General features: G+C 48.9%; 1 protein-coding gene across 6 annotated transcripts in view; it reads right to left on the reverse strand.

The window, feature by feature from the left end:
• The window catches only part of NLGN3 (neuroligin 3), a 69,414-nt gene that overhangs the window by 24,201 nt on the left and 18,677 nt on the right, over positions 1–26,536 (reverse strand). For 4 of the 6 annotated variants that reach the window (XM_079962721.1, XM_079962718.1, XM_079962720.1 and 1 more), the window contains exon 2: positions 7,475–8,186. In XM_079962721.1, coding sequence (XP_079818847.1) covers positions 7,475–7,955 — 481 coding nt within the window. In that variant the 5' untranslated portion in view covers positions 7,956–8,186. Of the gene's footprint in view, positions 1–6,124; positions 6,185–7,474; positions 8,187–26,536 lie in introns of all 6 variants that reach the window. The other 2 variants (XM_079962719.1, XM_079962716.1) reach the window with 1 other exon arrangement.

The following is a 26,536-nucleotide window of genomic DNA, read 5'->3' on the forward strand; positions in this document are numbered from 1 at the left end:
ACAGTGGGAAGTCCTAGCAAGGGACAGAGGAGCACCCCATCTTCCCCAGGTTCCTGGGGATAAGAGGCTGTGTCCATCTCATCTGGCCAACAACTTGGTTGCTCATGGCAGTAGAGCCTTCTATGAACATATGAAGCTTCCTTGGAGTATTGATGCACCAAGCCCAATATACCACCCACTCAGACTGGCAGCAGCTCTCCAGGGTATCAGGCACAGAGAGGGCGGGGGGGCCTTTCCTGTCCACTTGTTTGATCTTTTCTACTGCAGTTGCCAAAGACTGGGACTTTCTGCATGCAATGCATAGATACAATATTCGCCACAGGGAGGGCTCATTTAACTTTCCATCACTTTGCAGGGTGGTGTTGTGGAGGAGGCAGGCAGATTGCTACTTTAGGAGAACTGCAGAGAGGTAGTTCAGCAAGTTACTTCTTCGCCTGGCAAATCACAGGATGGCTCCTAGCAAGTTCACACACATGGCACCACGGATGCCTTTTATTCTCTAATGCCTGAGCATTCTTCATGCGCTCCAGAAAGCATAAATGAGCCACTTGCTGAATCAAAGACATGTATTCTAGTATGAGTAGCCCTTTCATTTAATATATATATATATTCCCTTATTTTTCGCTTCCCTTGTGAATGCACACTCCGGAAAGCCACCTAGCACAGACTACCTTTCTAGTTTCCCTTGTCTGAGGCCAGCTTGGTTTTCCAAATGTAGACAGCCAAGGGCTCTTTGCCTTGCAGGCCCATCACTGGCATGGCTGTCAGGAGACAGCTGGGAACAGAAACTTGGCTGTGTTCATCTTAAAAGTTATTGCTTGCTGGAAAACGGGCAAGCCAAAGGATATGCAGAGAGGGAGCCATGGGCTCATGGAGCAGCCACAAGCAAAGACAAGCCAGCATATTTTTACCGAGAAGAACTAGGTTATCAGTTCAGCTTGCAGGACCATTATGCTGCTCCCCACCACTGCCTCTGGAAGACAGAAAACCCTGACCTTAACCACCCACACAAGAGCACAGGCTAACAGCCCCAGCCACCTAGCCGTATATCACAGAAGCAATGAGTGACTTTTGTCAATTTCTTTTTCCAAGTTTTCATTTTTGCAATGTTCAGTGCATTGCTATTTCCACATCAGTTTGCAAAAATATTTTGGGGGAAAGTCCTCATTTATCCTAATGTAAAGATTTTGCAAGCAGTTCCCCCAATGCAACACATTTCTGCATGTTATTTCCAGAAATATATGCATTTTAATGCAGACTTGCCCTTAGTTTCTGCTTTCTTGAGCACCTTTCTTTTGGCTGGAGAACTGCATTTCAATATTTGGGAAAGCACAAACTTTGGAGGATAGCAGTGCTTTGGTTTGCATAGCGTCTTGGGAAGTATGAAGTACACAGGTTTGCTTTACAATGTGAACCAAACTGAATTTATCCCCTCCATTTCTACTCTGCACAGGTGTCACTGTGACTGAGCCACAATTCCCTGGTCAGAGGGGAGGGGATCACCTGCCTACACACTTTGCAGCAAACCATTCTGATTTTCCAGGCTGCAGGCAAGCTAGTGGCAGAAAAAAAATGGGCTACAGTTAAACTAGTGGCCGTGAGCATCACCATCTCTCTCTGGTCTGCTGCAACACAAATGGGCTCCCAATGCCCACCCCCACCCCGGCCAAAGCCGTTGGCAACCTGAAACACTTGCACCACCGCGTAAGGGAATCTGCGTAGAAAAGCGTGAGGCAGGGAGGTAAGAAAGACCCTGCAACACTGGGGGGCAGGAGATAGGCAGGGACCAGAACAAAGCCTTGCCTGGACTGAACAAAGCTCCCCTGTCTGCGGCCGCAGTTCAGATTCCAGGCCTGCTCTGTTGCCATGGAAACCAAGGCAGAAAGAGACTGCATTTCCCATCAAGGAGCACCAGAGTCCCTCCCGCCTTCCGCTCGCTCCTATAGGGACCTCCATCCTGCCGGGGCTGGGCACAACATCTACCCGTTTCCCCTCCTGTTGTCACCCCCCTCTCCCCTCAAAAGGAGCTGACTTTTGGAGACAAGAGGAATCCACGGGAGGTGGCAGCTCCTTGTCCCCGCCACCACTCCTCTCCCCGCATCCCTGCTTGCTGCACGCAGGACGTGGCAGCCTTTGGGGACCCCAGAAGGCCTAGACAATGCACTGCATCATTCCCAAGGCCAACTGCCGGCAGCAGAAAGAGAAAGGCACACTCACGCACCCAGGGACCAGTCTCTGCTGATGGGCTGGGGCTGCTGCTGCTGCTGCTGCCACCACGGGGAGCCAGGCAGAGATGGGAGATGAAGCTTCAGCTGCACCAGGCAGAGGAGACAGGCATGCAGGGGTGAAGGAGGGTAGACAAAAACCAGGGTCCTTGGCAAAAACTTCCCATGGCATCTTCAGCAACAAAGCGTGGCCCAGAGAAACAGCCCTTTTATTTGCAAATGCAGTTAAGAGTTGTAAAGGACACGCCTCCCTATTGTGCTCAAGACTGGGGCCTCAGGAATGGCTCATTACCCCACTGCCCTTAACTCCCTCTGTGTGTGCAGGTGCATGTTTGCAGCAGAGGGTACTCACCCTCCTATGTACTTGCCAGCCCAGTCCTGAAAGAGGGCAGGGGAGGAGAATGGTGTCACCCGACAGCCCTGGGCATCTCATTGCCTTCATTGGCTAGCTGAGTTCCTTTCTCTGAAGTGGAGAATGCAGCCTCCGTCCCCCACACCCAGAGAGGGTGGGTGAGGAACAAGTAAAAATGATCCCAGTCATTAGAACATAACAGATCTCTCTACTTACAATCAGAATCAGAAGCATGAGTGTTTGTGTTTGAATGGAAGTGTGCAAGGCTATACTACTTGAAATGACCATCTTGGTTCCTTTGTTTGTGAATGGTGCACAATGGTGAGGCCCTCAACTTGAAATCTCGCCACAGAGGAGCAAAAACTAAGCAATTCATCGAAATGGCACAGAATCAGGGTTCATTCCAGTTTGCAGACTGATACTCAAGACTTGCATGTCTCTTAAATAATTTGAAGGTTGTTGTTGTTTCAAGTTAACTTTTACAGAGTAGCCAGGATGTAAGGACTAACAGCAAGGGACGCATGCAGCCTGCTTTAACCAAAGCCTTCTAAACAAGAGGCAAGAGAAATGCAAGATCTCATCTTGAAGAACAGTAAAGGCTGCTGCCAGTGGAATGAAGGGTTTAACACTTTCTCCCTGCATTGCAGTCCTGATCAAAAACACCCCTCCCACAAGCTGCTGCCTAGGGCCACATTATTCCTGTAAAACAGAGAAGGACATAGACTCCAAAGTGGCAGTCAAGGGACATGGCCTCATGGATAACATTTCCGGCTGCTAGCTTCAGTCAAGTTTCTGCCCTTCCAGCACCAAAACCTCCAATGCAATTCTACTTCAGCATTAGTCAACAAAAAAGTTAACATTTCTGCAGATGAGCAATCCCCATCTCTTTCTCTCATTGGACTTCCTCTCAACAGACCTATAATCACAGAACCAAAGAACTGTAGAGTTGGAAGGGGCCCCAAGGGTTATCTCATCCAGCCCCCTGCAATGGAGGAATCAAAGAATCCCTGACAGATGGCCATCCAACCGCTGTTTAAAAACCTCCAATGAAGGAGTGACCACTGGCTTCCAAGGGAGTGGGTGCAACGGCCAAACAGCTCTTACAATCTCATTCCAGTGAGTCTTTGAGCAAATATGGGAATGCTTGCCCAGCTTGAAACAGTGGACACACCTGCACAGGGGCACACTGGAAGCTGTACCAAAGGGCTGGCACACCTTTCTTCAATGGGTTCTCAGTATTCGTGGCTATGCCTCCAATTTCCCCCGGTGCAGGTGACCTGGAAACCTGGCTGGGCCCATCTGAGATCAACCCCCCTGGAGAAATCAGTGGAGTATTTCCACTGACACAGCTGTACTGGATATTTCAGTAGACTCAAGGATCCTGAAGGAGCCAAGTCTTGTTCTTCTGCAAAGTTTGTTTCCTAAGCTTCGCAAACTTTGAGGATAGCAACCTGCTCCCTCCTCCATCTTTTCCTTCAAATCTTGCCTTAAACCCCACCTTTTCTTCAAAGTCTTCAAGCACAATCTCCTTGTTCCCATCCTAGGCTGAGTACACAGACGCTCACATCCACAGTGTACATTTAAAGAACTCTTAAACAACTTTAACAGCCCTGGCTTCCCCCAAAGAATCCCAGGAACTGTGGTTTGTTAAAGGTACTGGGAACTGTAGCTCTGCAAGGGGTCTCTCAACAACTCTCGGCACCCTTAGAAAACTAGAGTTCTCAGGATTCTTTGTGGGAAGCCATAATTGTTTAAAGTGATATCACAGTGCTTCAAATGTAACCCTGATATAATGTTATGTTCATTTCCCCACTTTAACCCATGCTCCTCCTTTGCTGAACATTACAACCACATCCTCCTTGGGGAAAGTGACCTGTTCTCCTATCCTTCGTGATGCACCATGCAAGTTCATTGCGCTGCAACAAAAACGAAGTGCACTTACATGCAGTTTGGGGGACTTTGACAACCTCCCAAGTGGTTTCCCCCTCTTCCACCACCCCAAGTGCTTTAGGTCTCTTGCCATGCATAGAAGGATATGAGCAGAGGACATTTCCAGGGAACTTCATTAGCTGTGGAGCTTCCACATTGACACCCTGGGGACTCAGTTGTGGAATAATGGAAATATATCCTGACAATATTTTTACTGTCGCATTATCCATCTGGAAGCTGCCGTTCCATTGCTAAAGCTGAGCCAAATGCTTGCCAAGGAAGAAGGGAACAGGGTGTGCAGGCCATTCTGGGGCTTTGTGGATCTATGCCGATTTGGCAAGTGCTTGGAAGACCAGAGATCACTCTGAGGGCCCGTGCTGGGAGCCCCTCCAGGCAGAGCTGGATCTCCCTTCCCTGCCAGCCAGCCTTTCCTTGCCCGCTTCTGCACACCTGGAGTTAACAGGCCCGGCCAAGGAGCTTCAGGAGGTGAGCCAGAGCTTTGGAGTGGCCATGACAATGTGCCAGTGCTGGCCCCTTGAGAAGCAGCCCTGGTGCCCAGAGAGATGCTGTCTGGATAGCAGGGGCAGGCAGAAGCTGGCGAAGCAAAGTGAAGAGTCCGAAGAGGACCAGGGCAGGGTGAGGAATGAGAGCAAAGGCAGCTTGCCTTGTAAAGTACCAGCTGAGGAAGACAAAGCCAAGCTCACCATGGCTCAGGTCAGGACCTCCTCTCAGAGGAGATGCACATGCTGCCTTACCCATCTCTGCCACGCCAGGAAGGAGGGGAGATAAGGAGGAAACCCACCCACCCCCAAAGCGAGGCGTGTTGAGAGGAGGGTCTCTTGGGGGAGCGTGTGAAAGAGAGGAAAGGCAGGGAGGGGGTTGCGGCTGGGTGCCCAGGTGTGTTTGGCAGCACAGCCCACCAAAGAAACTGGGGGGGGGGGGGGCAGCAGCTCTACACAGGATGCAATGCCAGGACAGAGATGGCACAGGGAACAAGGCAGTTCCTATGGCAACCAGAGCCAGTCACGTCCCCCTAGCCGCACACCCAACGTACAAAGCTCGGGGTCTGGGGGGGGGAATGCCAGTGGAGGGGGACAGACTCCATTTTGTATGGCCCTCTCCGCTTTGCTGCTACGCTGCCCACCCACCCCCATGCATGACATCCCTGGTCTGCTGCTGGAGAAGAAGCAGAACGGTTTTTCCAGAGACAGATGCTGTTGGGTGTTTCTCACAGCTCTGCCAGTGGGGAGGGCAAAGGGAACCCCCATATCTGAAGGCCCCTCCCCTCCCCATATGACAGGCAGCCCACACCTACAGGGCAGCTTTGCATCACTAGGAAGACGAGCCCTGATCAGAGTGGGAACGGCAAAGGGAGAGAGTGGGGTGTTCCAAGGGGGAGCCGCCTCCCTCCCAACAGAAGATGGACGGACAGAAAGACAGACAGATCCCCTCCCCTGTGAGCTCCAGAGGAGGGCCCTCCCCCTCCCTCCCAGAGAATGAGGAGGGGGGAACGCTGCTGTGGATGGGGCAGGCCAGGCGCCCCCTCGCGCTCGCTCCCTCTCTCTTGCCTCTCTCTGCGCCCCTCTTGCCAGCCCCGCCCCCCCGGCTCGCTACCTACCTCCTTTCCTACATATTTTCTTGTTGGGTTTTCGGGCGCATTCCTTGGAAATCCGTTTTACTGTAAAATGAATAAAAGACTACAAAATAACAGGAGGCTCCAGCGGACGGCGCAGGCATGCAATCCAGCCTCATTGTAACCCCACCGGTCCCCCACCACCCACACCCTGTCCCCCCTCCACCCGCAGCCTTTCCCTCCCCCCACCCTTGGGACTGACCGCAGGAGGAAGGAGAGGGGGAAACTCAGGGTGGGGGTTGCTGCTGCTCTGGGAGAAAAACTCTGGAGCCAAGAAAAAGTGAGCTGGGCGGGGAAGAGGGGAGGGCACGCTAAGCAGGAAGCTGCCACCTCACCCATGGGGGGGGGAAGGGGTCACCAGCCCTCCCCAGTGCTGCTCTGTACAGACAAAAGCCCCCCCCCTGCCCTGCCTTCCCCAATGTCTCTATGGCTGGGCTTCCCCTCCCCTTGTGGTGAGGCTGAAAAAAGGTCCTTTCCATGCTGTGCTACTTACGGTTGGAAGAAGGAGAACCCCCTGGAAAGGAAGGGTTAAAGGAGAAGGGCACCCAGCCTCACCACAAAGGGCCAGGCCCCCTTGCGCTCCCCCCCCCCATGCAAGCCCTTGTCACTAACAGTGGCACCAGAGAGAGCGGGAAGTCCTGTAACTCAGCCTTGGTTTCTGGGGAGTTTCAGAAGCAATGTTGTCCCAGCAAGAAAGAGAAAGAGAGAGAGAGAAAATAGGAAAGGGAAGAGAGGGAGGAAAAGAGAGAGAGTCCCTACTCCCTGCCCTCTGCAGAATAACAGCACATGAAACCTCAGGAAAAGTGTGGGGAGGGGGGAGAGAGAAAGAGAAAGAGAACAGGAAGGAGGGAAGGACAACCCCAAACCAAACTCAGGGCCGAACTTGGCCGAACCTGGGTGCCCGGGAACCAGCCACTCGCCATGAAGATCTGCAGTCAGCCAGAGAGTTTTCTTTGTTTTTGTTTTGTTGTTGTTATTGCAACACAAGAGAGGAGGCCGTGATGAGGATGAGGATGCCATGGCAGGAGAGGGGCATGATGGGCAGAGGCACAGCACATATGAGACAGAGAGAAAGGAGTGTACGCGGCAGAGAGAGAGAGAGAGAGAGAGAGAGGGAACAGGGAGAAAAAATGTCAGCCAGGAGGAGGGCACAATGCAAGCAGCGTGGGCAGAGAGAAGCATCTCCACAAACAGACAGACATGCGTTGGGCGGCCAGGGAGGGAGGAGCAGGAAGGGAAGGGGGTCAACGCTGGCATGCTGCAACCGCATGAGACCAACCACCGAGAAACAGAGAGCCGCCGCGTCTCCTGGAGGCAACCCCGCTGGGGACTCACCATCCTCAGTGGGGATGTAGATGTTGAGGTACAGGCAGTCCTCATTGGGGTCCTGGATGTAAGTGGCCACAATGTCCAGGTTCGAGGTGAACCAGATGGGCAGCATGATCTCGGGGACGGCTGTGTGGATGTTCTGCGGGCACACCGGGGAGAAGTGTGTGGCGTTGCGGATCCCCGACCAGGAGGGGGGTGGCTCGGGGGGCATGAACCGCTTCTCCCCAATGGGGGGCGCTGCGTAGGGGACCCCCAGGTACTGGTCCACGGGCCCCAGGATCTCGCTAGGCAGGGGCACCCGCACGCCCCGCAGCTTCCCATAGTGCGTGTTGACGGTGGGAGAGTACGCCTGGCTCTCCATCTGTACCACGGCTGAGGCGAAGCTGAGGATCCACAGCGCCAGGCGGGCCTCCCAGCCAGTGGCAACTTCGGTCACTTGCAGAAAGGGGGAAAGGAGCGGTGGGCCTCGGAGGAGTGACCACCACATGGTCTGGGGAGGGTAGCACCGGAAGCCAGGCCTCAAGCAGATTCTTGGGGCTCACAGAACCCCCATGGCAGAGAGGGAAGGTTTTCTGAGAGGGGGTGGGGGGTGCGTCGTCCAGAAGCAAGGCGGAGCAAGGCAGGTGGCAGCCAGCGGGTTTGTCTTCAGAGTCCTCGGTGTGCCCACGATGACCTCTCCCTTTTGGCAGGTGCTGCAGCTCCTCCGGTGCTGATGGTTCTGCGAGGAGGAAGAAGAGGAGGACACACAGGAGTTCAATAGCCACGGCCTCATTGGGGGTGACATCAGGCACTAAACATGTGCTATATTCCAGCATATTTATAGAACTCGCTTTGAAGTCGTGTGGCAGCTCAAATACAATGCAGATATTAACTGTTAGGGGAAAATAAGTAAAACAGGGTAAGCTGCCATGTGAATGCAGCCTAAGATGCACTCTTGCTGATTATATCCCCAATCATTATACATTGCAGCGATGCCAACCTATCAGGAGGTCCATGCGCTACAATGAAAGAATTGGGACTTTAGCCTGGTGGCACCTAATATTTGGATCTCCCGGCTGCTTCATATCAGACAGGCACCAGACCCCCTCTACTGTCTTTTTTGCACCTTACTGAAGACTTTCCTTTTTTCAACAAGTGGAGGCCCATATTCTAGTCTGCAACCGCATTGGCCTTTAAATGGCTTGTGTTTTCATTGTTGATGTTTTTATTGTTGCTTTTATAATTTTTAAAAATTGTTAATCGCTTTATAGAATCATAAGAGTTGGAAGGGACCCCCGAGGGCCCTCTGCTCCAACCCCTGCAATGCAGGGATCTCAGCTAGATCATACATGAAAGGTGGCCAGCCAATGTCTGCTTTGAGATAAACGAAACAGAACAAGATAAATAAACAACGATAATTTATAGGTTCCAGGTTGGGTGGTGAGCAACCTTTCAGAGAAACAAACTCTGCATGCCCCCCAAGGAGTATGCCCCCAGCTCCCTCCACCTACTGAGTGGAAAGGGCAGGGCAATTCTGCTCAGAGCAGCAGAGGTGTAGTCCAAGCAGGTTGGCCTGGTCAAGCAGAACAACCCCTGCAATGGCCGGAGACCACACTACTTCTTTGCCAGCTCAACCTGCCCAGGTGCCTTGAGAAGCCTATTTATGGGGTTGGTCGGACCTATATAACTGTTGCCCCAGGCTTGGATCCTTCATCTGAGCAATGTAGCTGTGAGAGGAGGTGCTGAGCCAGGGGTAGGGAGCCTTCCTTTGGGGCTTCAAGGGAACAATCAGGAGGTTAAAATGAGCTCCTGGTTGTTCCTTTGCTGGTCTATGGTGCACTCCCACCCACATATCAGCTGAAGGGTTATGGGAGGTCACAGAAGTGCAGGGGAAGCTGCTTCTCCCTTCCAGGACTGCTCCTTGAATTTCCAAGAAAACCAGAGGTTCAGGTGTTGCTGTGCTTTCAAGCCCGATTGCCAGGACTACAAAGTGCAGTGTGAGGCTGTTTTGAAAGCATTTTGTAAATAGTCCACTAATAGATCATTCCACAGTCTGGCCCTAGCTAGTGGGAGAGGCGGATTAGAATAAAAAAAGTAGAAGAGAGGCGTAGATGAAGCTCAGTGTTAAGGCTTCAGGTTTTTTTGGGTCAAAAAGATCGCATTTTTAAGGTGAAAACAGAAGCATATAAGCAAAAGAGTAAGGGTATAGCGACAAAGCATCAAGGTAACAAGTGAGTTAAGCAGCTGATTATGTGCAACAGCAGGGCAAAGATGTGAAGGCAGTTCCTCCTCAAAGTGTCCTAACAAATCCCAGGCTTGCAGGTAAATCAACCCAATAAGCTACAGAAACATATATGCAGGTGGAAAGTCAATAGGGGCGTGGGAGCTATTCTGCACAGAATGCCACATGTACAGTGACCTGTCAGCTGAACAGAAGTTGTGTGTGTGTGTGTGTGTGCTCAGTGCAATGAGCTTCTGGTCTTCAGGGAATGAGATTGCTCCTCCTGAGGCCACAAAGGGTGGACGACCTGGAGAAGCTGAGAGAGGCACAGAGGCTGTTGGGTGAGGCCTCTAGGGTTGTGATGGCTTGTGTCCGGCTTCCACAGTATGACAACTTCCTTGCTGCCATGGAGAACAAGTGTCTTGGTGAAGGAGAGCATCAACTCAGGTGAAGAAGTTATTATTCCTTAGCATAAGGAACTCATTCTTCGGGGATGGGGAGCAAGTCGTTAGCATCTCATGCCAAGGGTTATCCTCCAGAGGCTGGAGTTTTCCTAGTAATGGAAGGAGCCCACCATTAGGGACACAGACAGCCTGTGTTTGTGATGGTTGTGCAGATTGCAACGTAACAGGCCTGCCCTAGTTGTAGATGTCCTAGGCGATCTAAACAGCCTGGTGGATAGTGCTCAGGAGTAGTGTGTGGTCATGGTCCATGTTAGGGAGTTGGGGAAATGCTAGTTGTGCTGTCCAGGAAGCAAAGTATACACTAGTGGCCAAAATTGTGGAAACCTTTTGGGGAAAGTGTATTTCTGAGATGTGATGGCTCACCAACACCACTTTTTTGGAGTAATACCATAAAATTATATATCAATGGAAAGATATTTAATGAAGAATGTAATGCAGCAAGGTTTGTTCAATTATCTGTATCCTATCAAAAGTTATAGCCAAATAACCAGAAAAGGGAGGCACAACTTGCTTAGGTTGATATGCAGCAGCTTTCCTTCATTTGAATGTAGCCGATGAGTAGGAGTGTTTAGAGAGCCAATCAGGTGTTATGAGCCATCAAACCTTGGAAATACATTTTCACCAAAAGGTTTTCACAATTTTGGCCGCTAGAGCAGGCTGCTAGGTAGGAGGTTGGTAGCCAGAACCTTCAGGGTAGCTTTCTCAGAGTGCTTCTGGTGTTCATGTGCAGAACCAGCTAGACAGGCACAGAGATGCAGTTTCAAAGCATGGATGAGGTGGTGGCATCTAAGGGAGAGGTTAGGATTTGTTAAGTTACTGGGCAATGTGTTCAGATGAAATGGACCTGGGCAAAATAAGATGGACTCCACTTGAACCAGGACAGAGCCAGGCTGCTGTACTTAAAACCAATAGATTTTAAACTGATTGCAGAGGAAGGTTTGGAACAAATTATCCTCACCCACCCCCAGAATGAACATGAAAGGTTTTGATGCACCAGGCGCACCTGGAGGTACGGTCCGCAAACAAGAGGTAGCGATGGCCACCAAATCGGATGGCTTTAAAACAAGATCAGATAAGTCCATGGAGAATAAAGCTACCAGTGGCTGTTTGCCACAACAACTATATGTTCTCCCTCTACCATCATAGGTGGTATGCCTCTGAATACCAGCTGCTAGGATCCCAAGTGAGGAGAGTGCTGCTGCGCTCTGGGCCTGCTTGAAACCACTAGATCAGAATCTCTGCTAGAACCGAGTCAAGGAAGCTACAATGGTGCCTCGCAAGAGTCCGCGAGTCTCTTCGTCTAGCGGTTTTTTCGTCTTGCGAAGCATCCCTACTAGCGGATTAGCGGATTAGCGCTATTAGCGGCTTAGAAAAAGGGGGGGGGAGGGAAAAAACTCGCAAGACGTTTTCGTCTTGCGAAGCAAGCCCATAGGGAAATTCGTCTTGCGAAGCGCCTCGAAATACGGAAAACCCTTTCGTCTAGCGGGTTTTTCGTCTTGCGGGGCACCACTGTATTAGAGGTAAGAAGACTTCCTTCAGAGAAGGGACATCTTGCCCAAGAGGGAACAAAAGGAATGTGGAATTTGGCAAAAAGAAATGGAGACAGACAATAAGAAGTGCAAAGAAAGATTTCAAGGAGCATATGGCTAAAAATAAAGACTCACAACATAAAAATTATTTAGACACGTTAGTAGCAGGAGACGAGTTAGAGAGGTGGTTGGACCTTCGGATGACACCAGAGTGAAAAGAGTGCTCAATGAGGAAAATGAGATTTTAGAGAAGCTGAATGAACTCTTTGCATCTGACTCCACAGTGTAAAATGCGCCCTTATTGACAAATTTTAAATTGACAAATCCCTGGGTCCAGATGGCATTCACGCAAGAGTTATTCAAGAATTCAGATGTGAATTTGCTGCGCTTCTAACAAAACTTTGTATCTTGTCTTTAAGATCAGCTTCCGCACCTGAGAGAAGTGGCCAATTTAGCATCTGCTCTGGGAAACCGGAGGTATGCATTATTAACGATAGAAGATCCACTGCACTGAAGCAGACCACTCTCACTAACCTTTTAGAGTTCTTTGATAGCTTCAATAAGCACATAGAGGTGATCCAGTCAACACTGTGTCCTCAGACTTTCAAAAAGCTTTTGATACACTACCTCACCTAAGACTCCTGAGTAAGCTTAGCAGTCATGGGATAAGAGGAGAAGTCCTCTTATGGATCAGTAACTACTTAAGCAAAATGAAGCCCAGAGCAGGAATAAATGGTCATTTCTCCTAATGGAGGAATGTAAAATGCCAAGTCCCCTAAGGATCAATATTGGGACCTGTGCTTTTTAACTTCTTCCTAAATGATCCAGGGTTGGGGGTGAGCTATGAGGCGGCATATGTGCTTATGATACCAAATTGTTCAAAGAGGTGGGGTTTTTTGTTTTGTTTCTTGTTTTAACAAAGGGATTGTAAGGAGCTCCAAAATGACCTCTCCAAACTGTGTTGGCAGCAACATGGTAAATGCAGATCCATGTAAACAAGGGTAAAATGGTCACAATGGGGCAACACAACACCCCCCCCCCAAGTTTGAACATACAGGCGTACCTCCGCTTACATATCCCTCTGGATACGTAAACTTCAGGATGCGAACACGGCAAACCCAGAAGTATTTTTCCGGGTTTTGCCCCGTGCGCATGAGCATAGAAGCAGTAAATGGCGCCACACACATGCGCAGAAGCAGTCCTCTGGTTGCAAATTCCTCGGGATGCAGCCGGACCTCCAGAACGTATCCTGTTTGCAACCGGAGGTACCACTGTACTCTAATCAGGTGCACCAACTCCTAGGGGTGGAGGAGTCTTTGACCCCTCAATATTTGCTGGCAGGGGGCCAGCCCTCCTCAATGTTGAGGGGGCAGAGGACGACAAATGCAGTGCGGTTCAGTGGCTGACTCCTCCTGAGCACAAGAGAGGAAGCCCTGCCACACTGGGCTCTGCACTGGGCCTCCTCCCAATGTCATGTGTGCATGACATCATGCACATGCGACACAAGTCAGCCCCCCAGTCTTGGGCACAACACAAACGGTATCTGAACTGGTGGTGAATAAGCAGGATCTGGGGTGACCTTAAAGTCACAGTGGACAACATAGTAAATATGTTGACCCAGTGTGTGGCACTTGCTTAAAAGAAATAGCATGTTTGGGATTATTAGGAAAGAGATTGAAAATAAGCTGCTGCAGTTCTTGTAACTGCTTTTCTGGTTCCCGTCCAAACCGATTTGCTTAAAGGTACATCAGAACTCTCTGTGTTCCTTGCTCCCCATTGTTACCTGGCTGCATGTTAAAGCCTTTGAAGAGCTCTGTCGTTAAACCAATGTCTATTTGTTTAACAAATATGCCACTTTTCACAGAATTCACTTCTGAGTAGAAAGGTTTAGAATTACCCTGTAAGATCCTTTTAAAAAAGATTCTCAGTTCCTCAATGAAAGCATGAGGAACAGTAGTATTAACACCCCACTCAAATACCTTTCATTAAAAAAAAATTCCACCTTTCCCTCTCCATCATTATCTGGCTGCATGCTTAAGGCTTTGAATAGTTCTTAAACCAATCTATCTGTTTAACAAATATGCCACTTTCTCAGAAGTAAGTTGCACAGAATTCAGTGGCACTTCGTTTTTCATAGGCAGGTATGGGGCAGCAGAGCAGAGATCAATGAAGACATTTTCAGGCTTGGCAGATCAGAGCTCAACAATAGAACTGAGATTGCGAACAATGTTTTTTGTGATGGGCTGAGAGGTACCTCTAATGCAGGGGTCCCCAAACTAAGGCCCGCGGGCCAAATAAGGCCTGCTGGACTCGTTTATCCGGCCCGTGGCGACCCTCACCGCCTGCTGCTGCCGCCCGCTCTTACTGCCTGCTGTGCTGCGGAAATAGCTTGTGCTCCTCCGACCCGGAAGTGTGCCAGAAATAGCGTGTGCACATGCATATGGGCATGCGCTCCCCCACCCTCTGGCCCACTGCGTGATTGATGCTGGAGGCACCGGCCCAAGGCACGGTAAGTTTGCTGACCCCTGCTCTAATGCAAACTGCATTTTGGAACTATCCCAGGCGGCATGAAAAAAACCCCACAAGCGTTAGCTGAGCACAGACAAGAAACAAGCCCCATCCCCAGCTGGGAATCACAAGTGGGGAGAGGTGCTGTTGCACAGAGGTCCTGCTTTCACACCTCTCATTAGGACATTTGATTGGCCACTGTGAGAACAGGATGAGGGACTACTAGACAAGTCCTCTTTGGCTGTGATGCAACAGGGCCCTTGTTACGTTCTTATGGCAGTCACGAAGGCCTAAAAACTTTCCCTGCTGACTTTCCTTAAGCAATTTCAGTAGTCTAATTCAGCATCTCTCATGGCTCAGTGGTCTCAGCTCACACATAACAGTAAGTTATGGCTCATTAAACCATGATTTTGTACTATGTGTGGACACTGCTCAGTGGCCTAACCATGGTTTGTTTACTGCCAACAGATGTGACTTGAAGCTGTGGCTTCTTGTTTGCTTATGAACCTTGCTCTGCTTTAACTATGACTTAGTGTTACAGGAGAACCCAGCACCCTTCCTTTAACCATGGTTTGCTTGGTGCACCACCCCGGATGCTCACCAAGCTACAAAGTTCACAAGGCAAGAGTTGGCCGGAAAACAAAACAAACTCTAGGGAAACAAGCCATGGTTTGTTTGACCATCTAGTTTCTTAAAGAAGCCAGGCCTTAGTTTTATGAGCAAACCAGGGGTAGTTTCCAACGGTGCTCAGAATAGACCCATTTAAAACAAGTTTTTAGTGTTTGATGTCGTATTGTGTTTTTATCATTTTTGGGGGGAGCTACCCAGGGTAGCTGGGGCAACCCAGTCAAATGGGCGGCATATAAATAATAAGCTGTTATTACTATTGTAATGCATGTAAGTTAGTCATGGCCATTAATTTAAACAAGTTTACAGTGGTACCTCGGGTTACATATGCTTCAGGTTATAGACGCTTCAGGTTACAGACTCCGCTAACCCAGAAATAGTACCTCGGGTTAAGAACTTTGCTTCAGGATGAGAACAGAAATCGCATGGCAGCGGCGGGAGGCCCCATTAGCTAAAGTGGTGCTTCAGGTTAAGAACAGTTTCAGGTTAAGAACGGAGCTCCAGAATGAATTAAGTTCTTAACCCAAGGTACCACTGTATTCTGAGTAGAACTTGCACTGGATACAACCCCAGGGCACTGCTTCTTATTCCGCCTGAGAGTCTATTGCTTTTATTTAAAAATATGTATAGATCACTGTTGATCAGAACACTTTCAAGGCAACCTGCACATAAATAAAAATGCAACTTTTAAACAGTGATAAAAGAAAATGCAATACAAAACTTTCAAAACAACCACAACACTGATATAACCAGGAACAGCACGTACATATCTAGCATGGAAACAAAAGACACTTTTAGCAAATCCGTCAAGCAAAAGGAGTACAGTAAAGCAAAGGGAATAACACTTGTGAGAACAAGTGGCTATTCAAGGCCATTCTGAAACCCTGAAATGTGGCAACTTTACGCAGGTCAGCTAGAAGCGAATTCCAGAGCTGTGGGGTCAAAAAGCCTTCCTATTCCTCTCTGTAAAATGCTTTGAGAGAGACTTGACCTGAAAAGCAACAAGCAATTAACTGGAGTCAATCAATCAATGAACGAATGACCCAGGGGCAAGAGAGATGTATTCTGTACATGCTCATATGCCGTCAGCATAACTCTGTAAGTTTCAGGGCTAATCCTGCCAGCTGAGCTTAAGCCACTATCCAAAGTTTTGCACTAGGCAAAGTTTGCAATGTGTTTGCATGGTTCGCAATGTGACGCATGGTTCGCGCCAACAAAACTGAATCCGTGAGGACTCAAAAGGAAAGCACCGAGGGCTGGAGGGGTCTGACACAACCACAGCTCAGAGCCCCCACAAAAGCAGCTCCTGGTGGGTTCCTACATATCTTATTACCTTGCCTCTAAGTTTTGCACATGGAGGGGTCTCTCCCTAACACACTGTTCTGATCATTATTCCCCTGGATCATTTTTACCGAACAAACAGCTTTAGTTACAGGTAGGTAGCTGTGCTGCTCTGCCGTATTTGAAACAAAATTTTTAAAAATCCTTCCAGTAGCACCTTAGAGACCAACTAAGTTTGTCACTGGTATGAGCTTTCGTATGCATGCACACTTCTTCATGAAAGCTCATACCAATAACAAACTTAGTTGGTCTCTAAGGTGCTACTGGAAGGATTTTTTTTTTGTTTTTGTTTAAACAGCTTTAGTTTTCCACAATGCTAACGCAATTTAAGCACTTGACTGGCTTCACTCAGGTGTCTGAAGGTACAATTAGCATCCTTAACTTCACCTTGGAACCAGCCCAGTACCTCCTTGCTCACCTCCCCCGTCACTCGTTAAATGAGGTTTTTGGCCTGCGTCCTTAGTAAGTCCAAATCTCAGATGCAAACATTATGTTCTTCCGCCTTATATTTTAGATAAAAGCTTTGCTATGCCAGGATTTTTTATTTTTTTATTTTTTTTAAGATCTCTGAATCTGGCAGTGTGAGATGTGTTCCTGTGAGACTTTGTGCTTTACAGAGATGCCAGCCAGGACATGCAAAGCAGATCAAGTGACACATCTTAAAGCTTATTAAGTTATATATTTTGGAGCTTGGGCAGGAAAGCATCCATCAGTCTACATCAGACAGTGGCTCACCAGTCCAGAAAATGGAAACTTGGTGCTTAGTTTCTTTAGTTTGTAGGAACTGTTCAAAGGAGTCACTAAAAAGAAAAAAAAGGCTTCTGATAGGATAGGTATTTTCACTCTGCGCAAACTTTATCCAACTTACGTCTTCTTGAGTTGGAATTTCATAGATGGGGAGGGGCTGGGATTTTAAAACCTCTTAAAAACGAACACTGGCCTACCTGCAGTACTGCAGTTGCAAGGCATGTCAAGATAATGCACATGACGTGCACTTGGGGAAAGCACCATATATTGATAGCCAGAGTAGCATAGTGGTGAGTGCTGGGATAGAAACCTAAGAACCTAATAAGAGCCTGCTGGGTCAGGCCAATGGCCCATTTAGTCCAGCGTCCTGTTCTCACAGTTGGTGACCAGATGCCTGTGGGAAACCTGCAAACAGGATTCGAGCACAAGAGCCGCTTTCCCCTCCTGTGGTTCCCAGCAGCTGGCAATCAGAAGCATTACTGCCTCCCGCTATGAAGGCACAGCCTGGCCATCATGGCTAGCAGCCATTGAAAGCGCTCTACCTCCATGAATGTGTCTAATTCTCTGTTAAAGCCACCTAGGCTGGTGGCCATAACTATGCACCACACAAAGAATCCTTTCTTTTATCCACCCTGAATCTTTCAATATTCAGCTTCATTGGATGTCCCCAACTCCTGTCATTATTCTCTAAACTAAAAAGTTCCAAACACTGCAACCTCCGTTTATAAGAGAGCTGCTCCATCCCCTTGATAATTACGCTTGCTGTTTTCTGAAGCTTGGGAAAGCAGAGAAATCCCCACTTACCTATGAAGTTCACTAGCTGGCCTTGGGCCAGCTGTTATATCTCAGCCTAACCTACTTCACAGGGTTGTTGTGAGGGTAAAATGGAAATGGGGTGGGTGGGAGAACCATTTATGCCACCTTAAACTCCCTGGCAGAAAGACGGATAGAAATGCTGTAATAAAAGAAATCAGTAAATAGACAAATAAACATGAATATTATCACTGATGACGATGGCAGTGGACCAAGTTCTAGGCGCTGCCATGGGCCCTCATTATCTGCCAGCTCAACCCCTCCTCTCTGGGAGGCACCTGGCTCTGAGATGGGCGCAACCATCCCTCTCAATACCAGGGAAGCAGTGGAACCAGGTCAGTGTGACAACTTCAAGAACAATTACAACAGAAAGTAAACACACCTGCCTTTGGCAGCCCTGGCGATAAGGGGGAGGGGAAATTCATTAATCTGGGAAGACACGGGGTGGTGCAGAGTTTGGATGGGTTGGGCAGGGAGATGCCAGTGAGACAACCAGCCTGCTTAGACCGGCAATGCCAAACCTCACCTACAATCACCCCGAAGCATCTCAGCATCATGCAATGAGCAGCAAGGCAGGTTTCCCCTCACCCCAGACAAGAGCTGCCTTCTGCAAGGAAGCAGGCAAAGGGAAAGAAGCAAGTGCAGGTTGCAGAGAAGGGAAGCAGAGAAATCAGGAAGTCGGGAGAACTCTGATGAAAATGGAAACAGACGCAAAAATTGCTAAAGTTTGATTTCTTGTCCAGCAGAAAAGAAACTGATCCGGCGAACACTGACTGGTATTCGCTGTTGGGGGTGGAGGGGTTAAAGTCCACAAATTATGGGGGGGGGGTCCCATTTAAATTGTGTGTCCTTAGCATTGAACTAAACGGCCTTTGCATAGAAAGGAATGGTGTGGAATTAATTACGTCATTCATTACATTAAATGCACAGCTTACATAAATAATTAGGTGAATTACATTAAATAGCAGGCAATGAGATGAATAACGTCGTATTTGGCAGGCACCAAACTGCAGTGGAACAAAACAGTGATGGTTGTGAATGGAAAAAGCTGCTGCCTTATATCCCTATGGAGAAATACATGTGGAGAAGTCCACCATCTCTCCTTTGGTGAGGCCGTAAGAGGACGAGGTGGAAGGGCCAAGCCAAACTGCTTAAATTGCGCCCTATGTAGCAGGTGGGGACCACTGTGGACCAAACCACGTGAGGCTTCCCCACCAACACTGCTAGAACAATAATACCATTGTACAAATCTGTGGTGCAAGGCGCACCTGGGATACTGTTCACAGTTCTGGATGCCTCGTCTCAAAAGCAGTAAGGTAGAGCTGGAAATGATTCAGAAAAGGGCAGCCAAAATAATCAGCAGGATGGAGCAACTCCCCTATGAGAAAAGATAATAACATTTGAGGCTTTTTTGTTTAGAGAAAAGCAGAGTGAAAGGAGACAGGACAGACGGGCTTATAATTATGTATGTTGCAGAGAAAGTGGATTGGGATAAGATTTTTTTCCTTTTCTCTCTCTCCTTAATGAGGGACATCAAGTGAAGCGGGTTGTTGGAAGGTTAAAGAAAGAGTCATTTTTTCACCCAGCAAATAGTTCAAACAACGGCATTCACTCACAAAGGACAGAGTGATGTCCACCTACTTGGATGGCTTTAAGCAGTAGACAAATTCATGCAGGACAAGGCTATCAGTGGCTCCTAGCAATGATGGCTTTGCTCTGCCACTGCAGTTGGAGACAATTCTTCTGAATGCTGCAGGACGGAAGAATGCTCCTGCGCTTTGGTGCTGTGCCCCACTGTGCCCAGGAGCCATTTGAGAGACCTTCATGTGTCACATAATTAAACTGTGGAACTCGCCGCCACAGGAAGCAGTGAAAGCAGCCAGCCTTTAAAAGGGGATTTAGATAAATTAATGGAGACGGCCATGACTATGGTAGCTATGCTCTGCCTCCACTGTTGGAGGTGTTATGCCTCTGAATCCCTGCTAATGGGAACTGCAGGTTGGGAGAGGGCTGTTGCGCTCGGATTTCCCAAGAGGCCCCTGGTTGGCCCCTGTGAGAACAGGGTATTGGGCTGGATGACCCACTGGCCTGACTCAGCAGGCTCTTCCTATGTTCTTGTGAGGGCGCTGAGACACAGGAGACGATGGGAGGAAGACATTAATTTCCTTGAATCCGGCAGATGATTCTTTGGGGAGGGCTCAAAAGGGCTCCGCCAAGCCGCTTCTGAATTACTGGAGCATGAGAAAGTGGCCTGCCGGCTGCAGAGGCAGCTCTGGGCAAGTGGCGCTTGCTCACATCTAGAGCAGCTCCATTGAAAGCAGCAATGTGGGGTAGCGGAGTGGCCGGGGTGGGGGCAGGGAAACAGACCTGAGGAGCTTGCGTTGCAATGGAGCCAGGACTGGGCCAGGACGAAACCCAGGGAAGCATGCTCTGTGCTGAGCACCACCATGCCATTGGTGGGAAGAGGGTCAGCTAGAGAGGTGAGGGGTGCTTCCAGGCAGAGGGCTGCAGCTGGCCAGGTGGCTGCCCTGCCGACCCAGGTTCAGCATGGTCCAAACAAACCATCCAAATGCTCTATCTCCACTGTACACAAGCTGGCAGGAGAGATGCCTCCCATGGGCCTCCCTCTCCTCCTCTTGTTCAGTGCCTGCACGTGCTCAGAGGCCACAGCCTACGAAGGAGGTGGGGGGCCATCTTCCAGCCCCAGAGGCCACATTCCATTGTGGGCAGCCTTCCAGGGGAGGAACAATGGATTGGACCCTTTCCTATGCATGGGAGGCTACATTGCAGCCACATGCAAAATCCAGAGGTTTCCACATCAACACACCCCTCTCCCCATCTGTCCAGGCATGGCATTCAGAGACTCCCAGCGCCTGGCAGTGTGGCTACAGAAGCACAAGTTGCCTAGGCCAGTGGTTCTCAAGCTGTTTCCTGTGGGCCATGATTTCAGAATAAAAACTTTCTCGCACCACATTGATTTTTTAATTGGTAAGGAATACATTGGAAAAACAAAAAAGGAGCAACTCCAGTCAGGGCTCGATTTATACAACACAGAACACAACTACTTTATTATATCATCACGGAGCATCAGAAAGTATAAAAACAAAGCAGGTTACCTAAGAACATGAACTGCTCCCAAAATATAACTATAAACGAGCCTCTTACGCATGTACCTTAAGTATGTAGACAAACTCAGTGAGAGGTGTGAACTTGCTTTTGCTGGGTGATCTCATTTATACGAGGTCTAATTGAGACAGTCAAGCTCTCGTCTCCTCATCAACACAAGGGAGCCTTTCTCTTTTCTGATCATTCACATGTTCGCAACAAAATGTTGTGGAGAACTTTAGAAGAATAGACAATGCCATTCTCCAGCACTCTGAATGGCGACACCGGATCACAACCAGGACTGTCCACAGTATCCCTTGATGCTCTCATTTTGGGAAAAAATTAATCTCTATCCATATTCTGAAAATAAAAATATTTTCATACTATACTACACAGAAATGTTTAAACGTTTATTTGATTGTCCTAGAATCTTCCTGCCACGTTTGCCATCCTCTCCTGCTGCACTCTTTGAGAACCACTGGCCTAGGAAACTGCCCAGCAAGAAACCCCAGTAAGATAGGGCAAGAACTGGGAACAAGGGAAATCTGCCTAATACTAGGCTGAACTATTCATCCCACCAGTCCAGGACTGTCTGCTCCCCAGGACCTCAGGCAAAGAAGAAGGGTCTTCCCTGGTGCTGGCTGCCTGGAGGTGCAGGGGGTTGAACTTGGGGCCTTCTGCACCCAAAGCAGGTGATCTCAGTGGTGGCTGGTGACCATAGGGACTGGGGGAAAGCAAGGAGGCCAGCTGTAGGGGGAGCTGGAGACAAAGGCAGCCAGAGCCAAATGGTTATCGTTTTTTTATCCCTGTGCTCCTCCCTGCTGAGTTCTGCAAGGGCAACACTGGGACCAAGGAGGAGGAAGTGGGCAGGAAGAAAGCAAGTGAGCATGAAGGAATCAAGAGGCAGGTTGGTGAGACAGTGCTCCATTTGTCCTAATGGAACAGTTTCCACTGGGTGTGCTGCCCCCAGAGCTATGGTTCCCTCTCCTAGCACGTTTGCGACCCAGAGCCCCAAAACTATTGTTACTATATTGGCACAAATATAAGCCACCCCCGAATATAAGCTGTGCCTTTAAAGCTGGAGGGGGGGGGAGGAAAAGAAAAAGAAAAAAATACCCATATATAAGCCAGGCACTTCCTTGCTGCTTCTGGCTGCATACTAGGTGGGGAGGGGGGAGCTGTGTTGTTGGCGGTCTTTCCCCTTCCTCCCTTTCCCCCTTCCTGGCCTTGGGGGAGAGGATGGGGGCCTACACATGGGGCAGGCACCGCTTTGCTGCGCTCCTGGCACTGTTTGCCCCGTGCTCCTGGTTGCGCACTGTAAGATCGCAAATATAAGCCACACTATAACTTTTCAAGGTCGAAATTTGGCAAAAAGTGAGGCTTATATTCAGGCCAATACAGTACAAGGTGACATCTCCACAAGCCAACCTGTTCCAGAGGAGTCTGGTGCAGCAAAAAGGCATGTTAGGTTTGTAACTCATTGCTCCTGCCTGTCTCCCACTTGCTCTTCTGTGAGTGCTGCCTGCAGGAACACAGCCACCTTCTTCCAGTCACAATGGAAGAGGGGAAATCTTGGCTGCACACACCCCACACATTTAAAGCATGTACTCCCACCCCCAAGTATCCTGGGGACTGTAGCTTGCTAAGGGAGCTGGGAACTATAGCTCTATGTGGGATAAGCTACAGTTCCTAGGAGTCTCTGGAGGGACATGCTTTAAACACATGGTTGGCATGCAGCCCTGGTGTCACCCTGCAAAGTGAGGGCAATGCTATTTCCCACCTCCCACCCGTGAAAATGGTAGCAAGTGTTGGAAAATTCACAGGTTCCAGCAGCAGCAGCAGCTGGCAAATAAATGGGCTGCTCAAAATGGCGCAAGGGCAGGGGAATGGACTTGTGGTGTATCTGCCCACAATGATGCCATGAGTGCTGTCCAATAGGTGCCAAGGCAGCCAGTCCCCAGGGCAAAAGGTTCTTTCCCGGCAACTATATTTAGCAGTCTTGAGTGCTCAGGAGAAAAGGGGAGATGGTTTCCTGACAATGGGGCATCTAGGTGGATTAGGGACAGCAGTGCAGTCTGCTTGGAAGGGAGAAACCACAGAGTCTGTGAAAGCCCCAATAATGTGCCATTGTCTGGTATATTGCAATCATTACTTTGGGAGTGGGGAGGCTGAAAACTGTCGCCCCCATTGTAAGATGGAGCTGTTTAGGCCGGCCTTCTGATGGATGCCTTTTAACAGCAGCCCCCTCCCCCCCCCCGAAGGATATTCCTTTTTCAGTGCTGTCATTCCTTAGGTATTTCAGAAAACCAAAGGCTTTTCCAAACTAATGAATAGCTTTGCACATCTTTCCATCAGGATAACAGTCCGTTTATTTATATTGTGGCTGCATGTAGCCCAAGGTGTTACCACCTCAAAAAACCCACTCCTGTCCCTAATCTCAGCTGGAGGAGTAGCTCCTGGTGCAGAGGCACCAAGCTCTAAAGAAAGGCACAAATTATCAGGTTCCACCTTAATTTCCTTGCTTAAGCAGACTCCCTGCTTAACCTCAAGACACAAGCCCCAGCCTACCACTTCTCTGTTGCTGAGCAAAGCAGCCATTTGGTGCCCTCAGTTAAGATAGCCACCATTTCTTCACAGCCACTGGAGAGCACCCTAGAAGCACTGGATCTCAGCCTTTGCGAAGGCAGTAGGCAAGGAATTGCCCTGAAGGGACATGGCTGAAACTGCAGTCCCACAGAAAGCATGTTTGGTCTTTGTTTTAAGACTGCCCACCTACACAACAAATACACTGTTTTAACTGTGGCACACATCCTACCTTTAATCACATGGCTTCTTCCAAAGAACCCTGAGGGCTGTAGTTTGTTGAGCATGCTGGAAATTGTAGTTCCATGGGGGGTGTTAAACTACAGTTCCCAAGATTATCTGGGGGAAGCCACATGCTTTAAATGCATGAGCTGCACACAGTGGCTAATGCCTGGGTCAGAAAACCAGCTATGGCCACAATGACAAACAAGCAGTTATGACCAAAAACAAACAAACAAACAAACAAACAAACAAAACCACACACCCCAAATCCCACAGCCCTCTGGGAACAGTTAGCTTACTGATGGCCAAGTAATACTGCCTGTGTCCAATGGGGTGGGGGCTGTTTATACAATCAAGAGTCAGACACTTTGATCTTCAAGGGTTATCCTAAGATGGTAGTATCTGACAGTTCCAGAATTTTTTGTCCACATTTATCGCTTGTTTTTACATATTTATATTCTGCTTTTAAGCAGGGGGAGGTAGTTTCACAACAAGGCAGCTTGCAAAACAGCTGAAAATGATCACAACGAAAAAAGCAACAACAAAGCAAGTCAGCCTGCCACAAAAGGCTTTCCTGACTAAAGCCTCTTGGGTTACCCCCAGCCCTCCTCTTCTGTTGCAGAGCTGTGAGCCTCCCCATAGAAGAAACCAGTCCTCCTTCTGCTTCTGCTTGTCTCACGAAGAATTGCTCTCGAAAGGAAGCTGGGTAATATGGAAGAGTGAGGCTCTGCCCCCCAGAAAATGCCAGCAACCTTTCTGGCATCCTGAATTCTGGTGCCAGTTCTGGCATTGATGCCAGGCTCAAATGATCCAGAGGCTTCTTACAGACTGCTTATCCAGGAGGCCGACACGGGAACCCCTTTCTGCCAGAATCCCTTCCTGGATCCCTTCAGCCTTGGATCCCTTACCAGACTAAGCCCTTGCCTCTATCCCCACTTCCCCACGGATTAAAAACAAGCAAACAAAAAAACCCCATCCTGGCTTCAGCAGAGCGGCATCCCCTCTGGTCTTCCACAGTTCTCTGTAGCAGGATGGCAGAGAATCCTACCTTTGTCTCCAAAAGCCTTGGCGCCTGATACATATGGAGCAGCTGCTCATGGGCCACAGTGCCGGCCCTGCCAGGAAGAACCCTGGGCTGAGCAGCAGCAGCAGCAGCAGCAGCAGCAGCAGCAGCAGCAGCAGCAGCAGCAGCTACCCCTTCTCCCTTGGGCTCCTGGCATCCCCAGCAACCAGGAATTTCCGACCCTCAGAAATTGCTATTTATGTAATCTGCTAGTCACCTAACAGCTTGGTTGGTAGAGCATGAGGCTCTTAATCTCAGGGTTGTGGGTTTGAGCCCCACCTTGCACATAGGATTCCTGCACTGTAGGGGGTTGGACTAGATGACCCCTTGTGGTCCCTTCCAACTCTACAATTCTAAGATTCTATGAAAAACACAGGGGGGGGGCGTGTGTGCATCTACTTTGGTGTGTGTTCTACTTTGCATAGGACTTTGCTGGGTACAACCCATGCATTATTATTTTTGTAAGAAGGACAAGTGTCAAAATTTAAGCAATCGAATCAGTGCATAAAACACTAAGTTCTGCTGGGTCAGCAAATTAGGGTGAGGAATGGGACATAGTAGCAACTAGAGTGGCAACAACATCAAGGTTTTCTCATTGAGCAGAGTTTATAGCAAACAGGAGTGGGTTTTTTTAAGCTATTAACTTGCAGTCCAAAGTTACAGTCTGTTCTACTAAATGTAGGGAATTCTCTCTCTCTCTCTCTCTCTCTCTCTCTCTCTCTCTCTCTCTCTCTCACACACACACACACACACACACACACACAGTCAAAGTGCAAGGTAGGAAACAGTTTTATATTTTCCCAGAACTGACCACTCTCTTTGAGCCAAGATGACCCTCTGCTTTCCAACATTCAAAACCCCTGACTGCCTATCTAAATATTTACCCAGGAATACTCAAGTGAAGCAGAAGGTCCTTCTCCCAACAGAATGAGGAAGCTGACAGCAGGGATACTGAAAATATGCAGGACTCCCTGGAACTCAGATTTTCAACCAAGAGTCCAGCCCTCAAGATACTACAGATTACTTAGATAAGTAAGAAAGGCAGGGAAGAACCTCAGCAACCCTCTCTGTAAGATTTTCAGGAATTACCCCAAAGGTTAAGGCCAGGGGTGGGGAAACTCTGGCTCCCTAGATGCTGGACTACAACTCCCATGTGCCATCATTGCTGATCACTGGCCATGCTGGCTGCAAGGACCTATGGGATTTGAAGTCCAAAAGCATCTGGAGAAGTCTAATAGGTTCTCCATCCCAAGTCTCAACCTTTGGGGTCATCCCTGAAAATCTTACAGGGAGGGTCTCTCCCTACCTGTTGGGTATTTTATTACAATCAAAAAGATATAAATCTCATGAAATAAGTAAATGCTGCTTGGGTTAGACCTTCAGTGTAAAGCAAGGCCCATCTTAGCAAGTCAAACCGTGAGGGAATCTTACTTGAATGGCCCACAATTATCAACCGACGCCTAAGGACATGTTGAACGCTGGCTCTGCTCCAAGGCACAAGCAAACCTGGCCTTGAACCCTTCTCACAAACAGAGGTGAAGTGGCCCAGGGTCATGGGGAGTCATGGATCTGTTCTTATTTCTGCACCATCTTCAGCCTCCTACAGCTGTCCAATCAGCATGAAAGGGGAGCCTTTATAGCTGCTGCAAAGAAGCCTTCACACCCAGAGTGAGAGGAGGTGAGTCAGACACAGAGGATTGGCTCCTGGGGTCATTCCAGGGGAGGCATGTGGCAAGAGCCCCGAGGAGGAATCATTCTGTGTGCTCCAAAGCTGAGGAACACTTCAGTTTCAAGAGTGGGGTGTGCAAGTGCTGTTGCTCATGATGGAACTTCAAGGAAAACACAAGTTAAGGCACTCTGAAAGAA

This window comes from Podarcis cretensis (assembly GCF_951804945.1).
Source record: "Podarcis cretensis genome assembly, chromosome: Z".
NCBI classification, from domain to species: domain Eukaryota; kingdom Metazoa; phylum Chordata; class Lepidosauria; order Squamata; family Lacertidae; genus Podarcis; species Podarcis cretensis.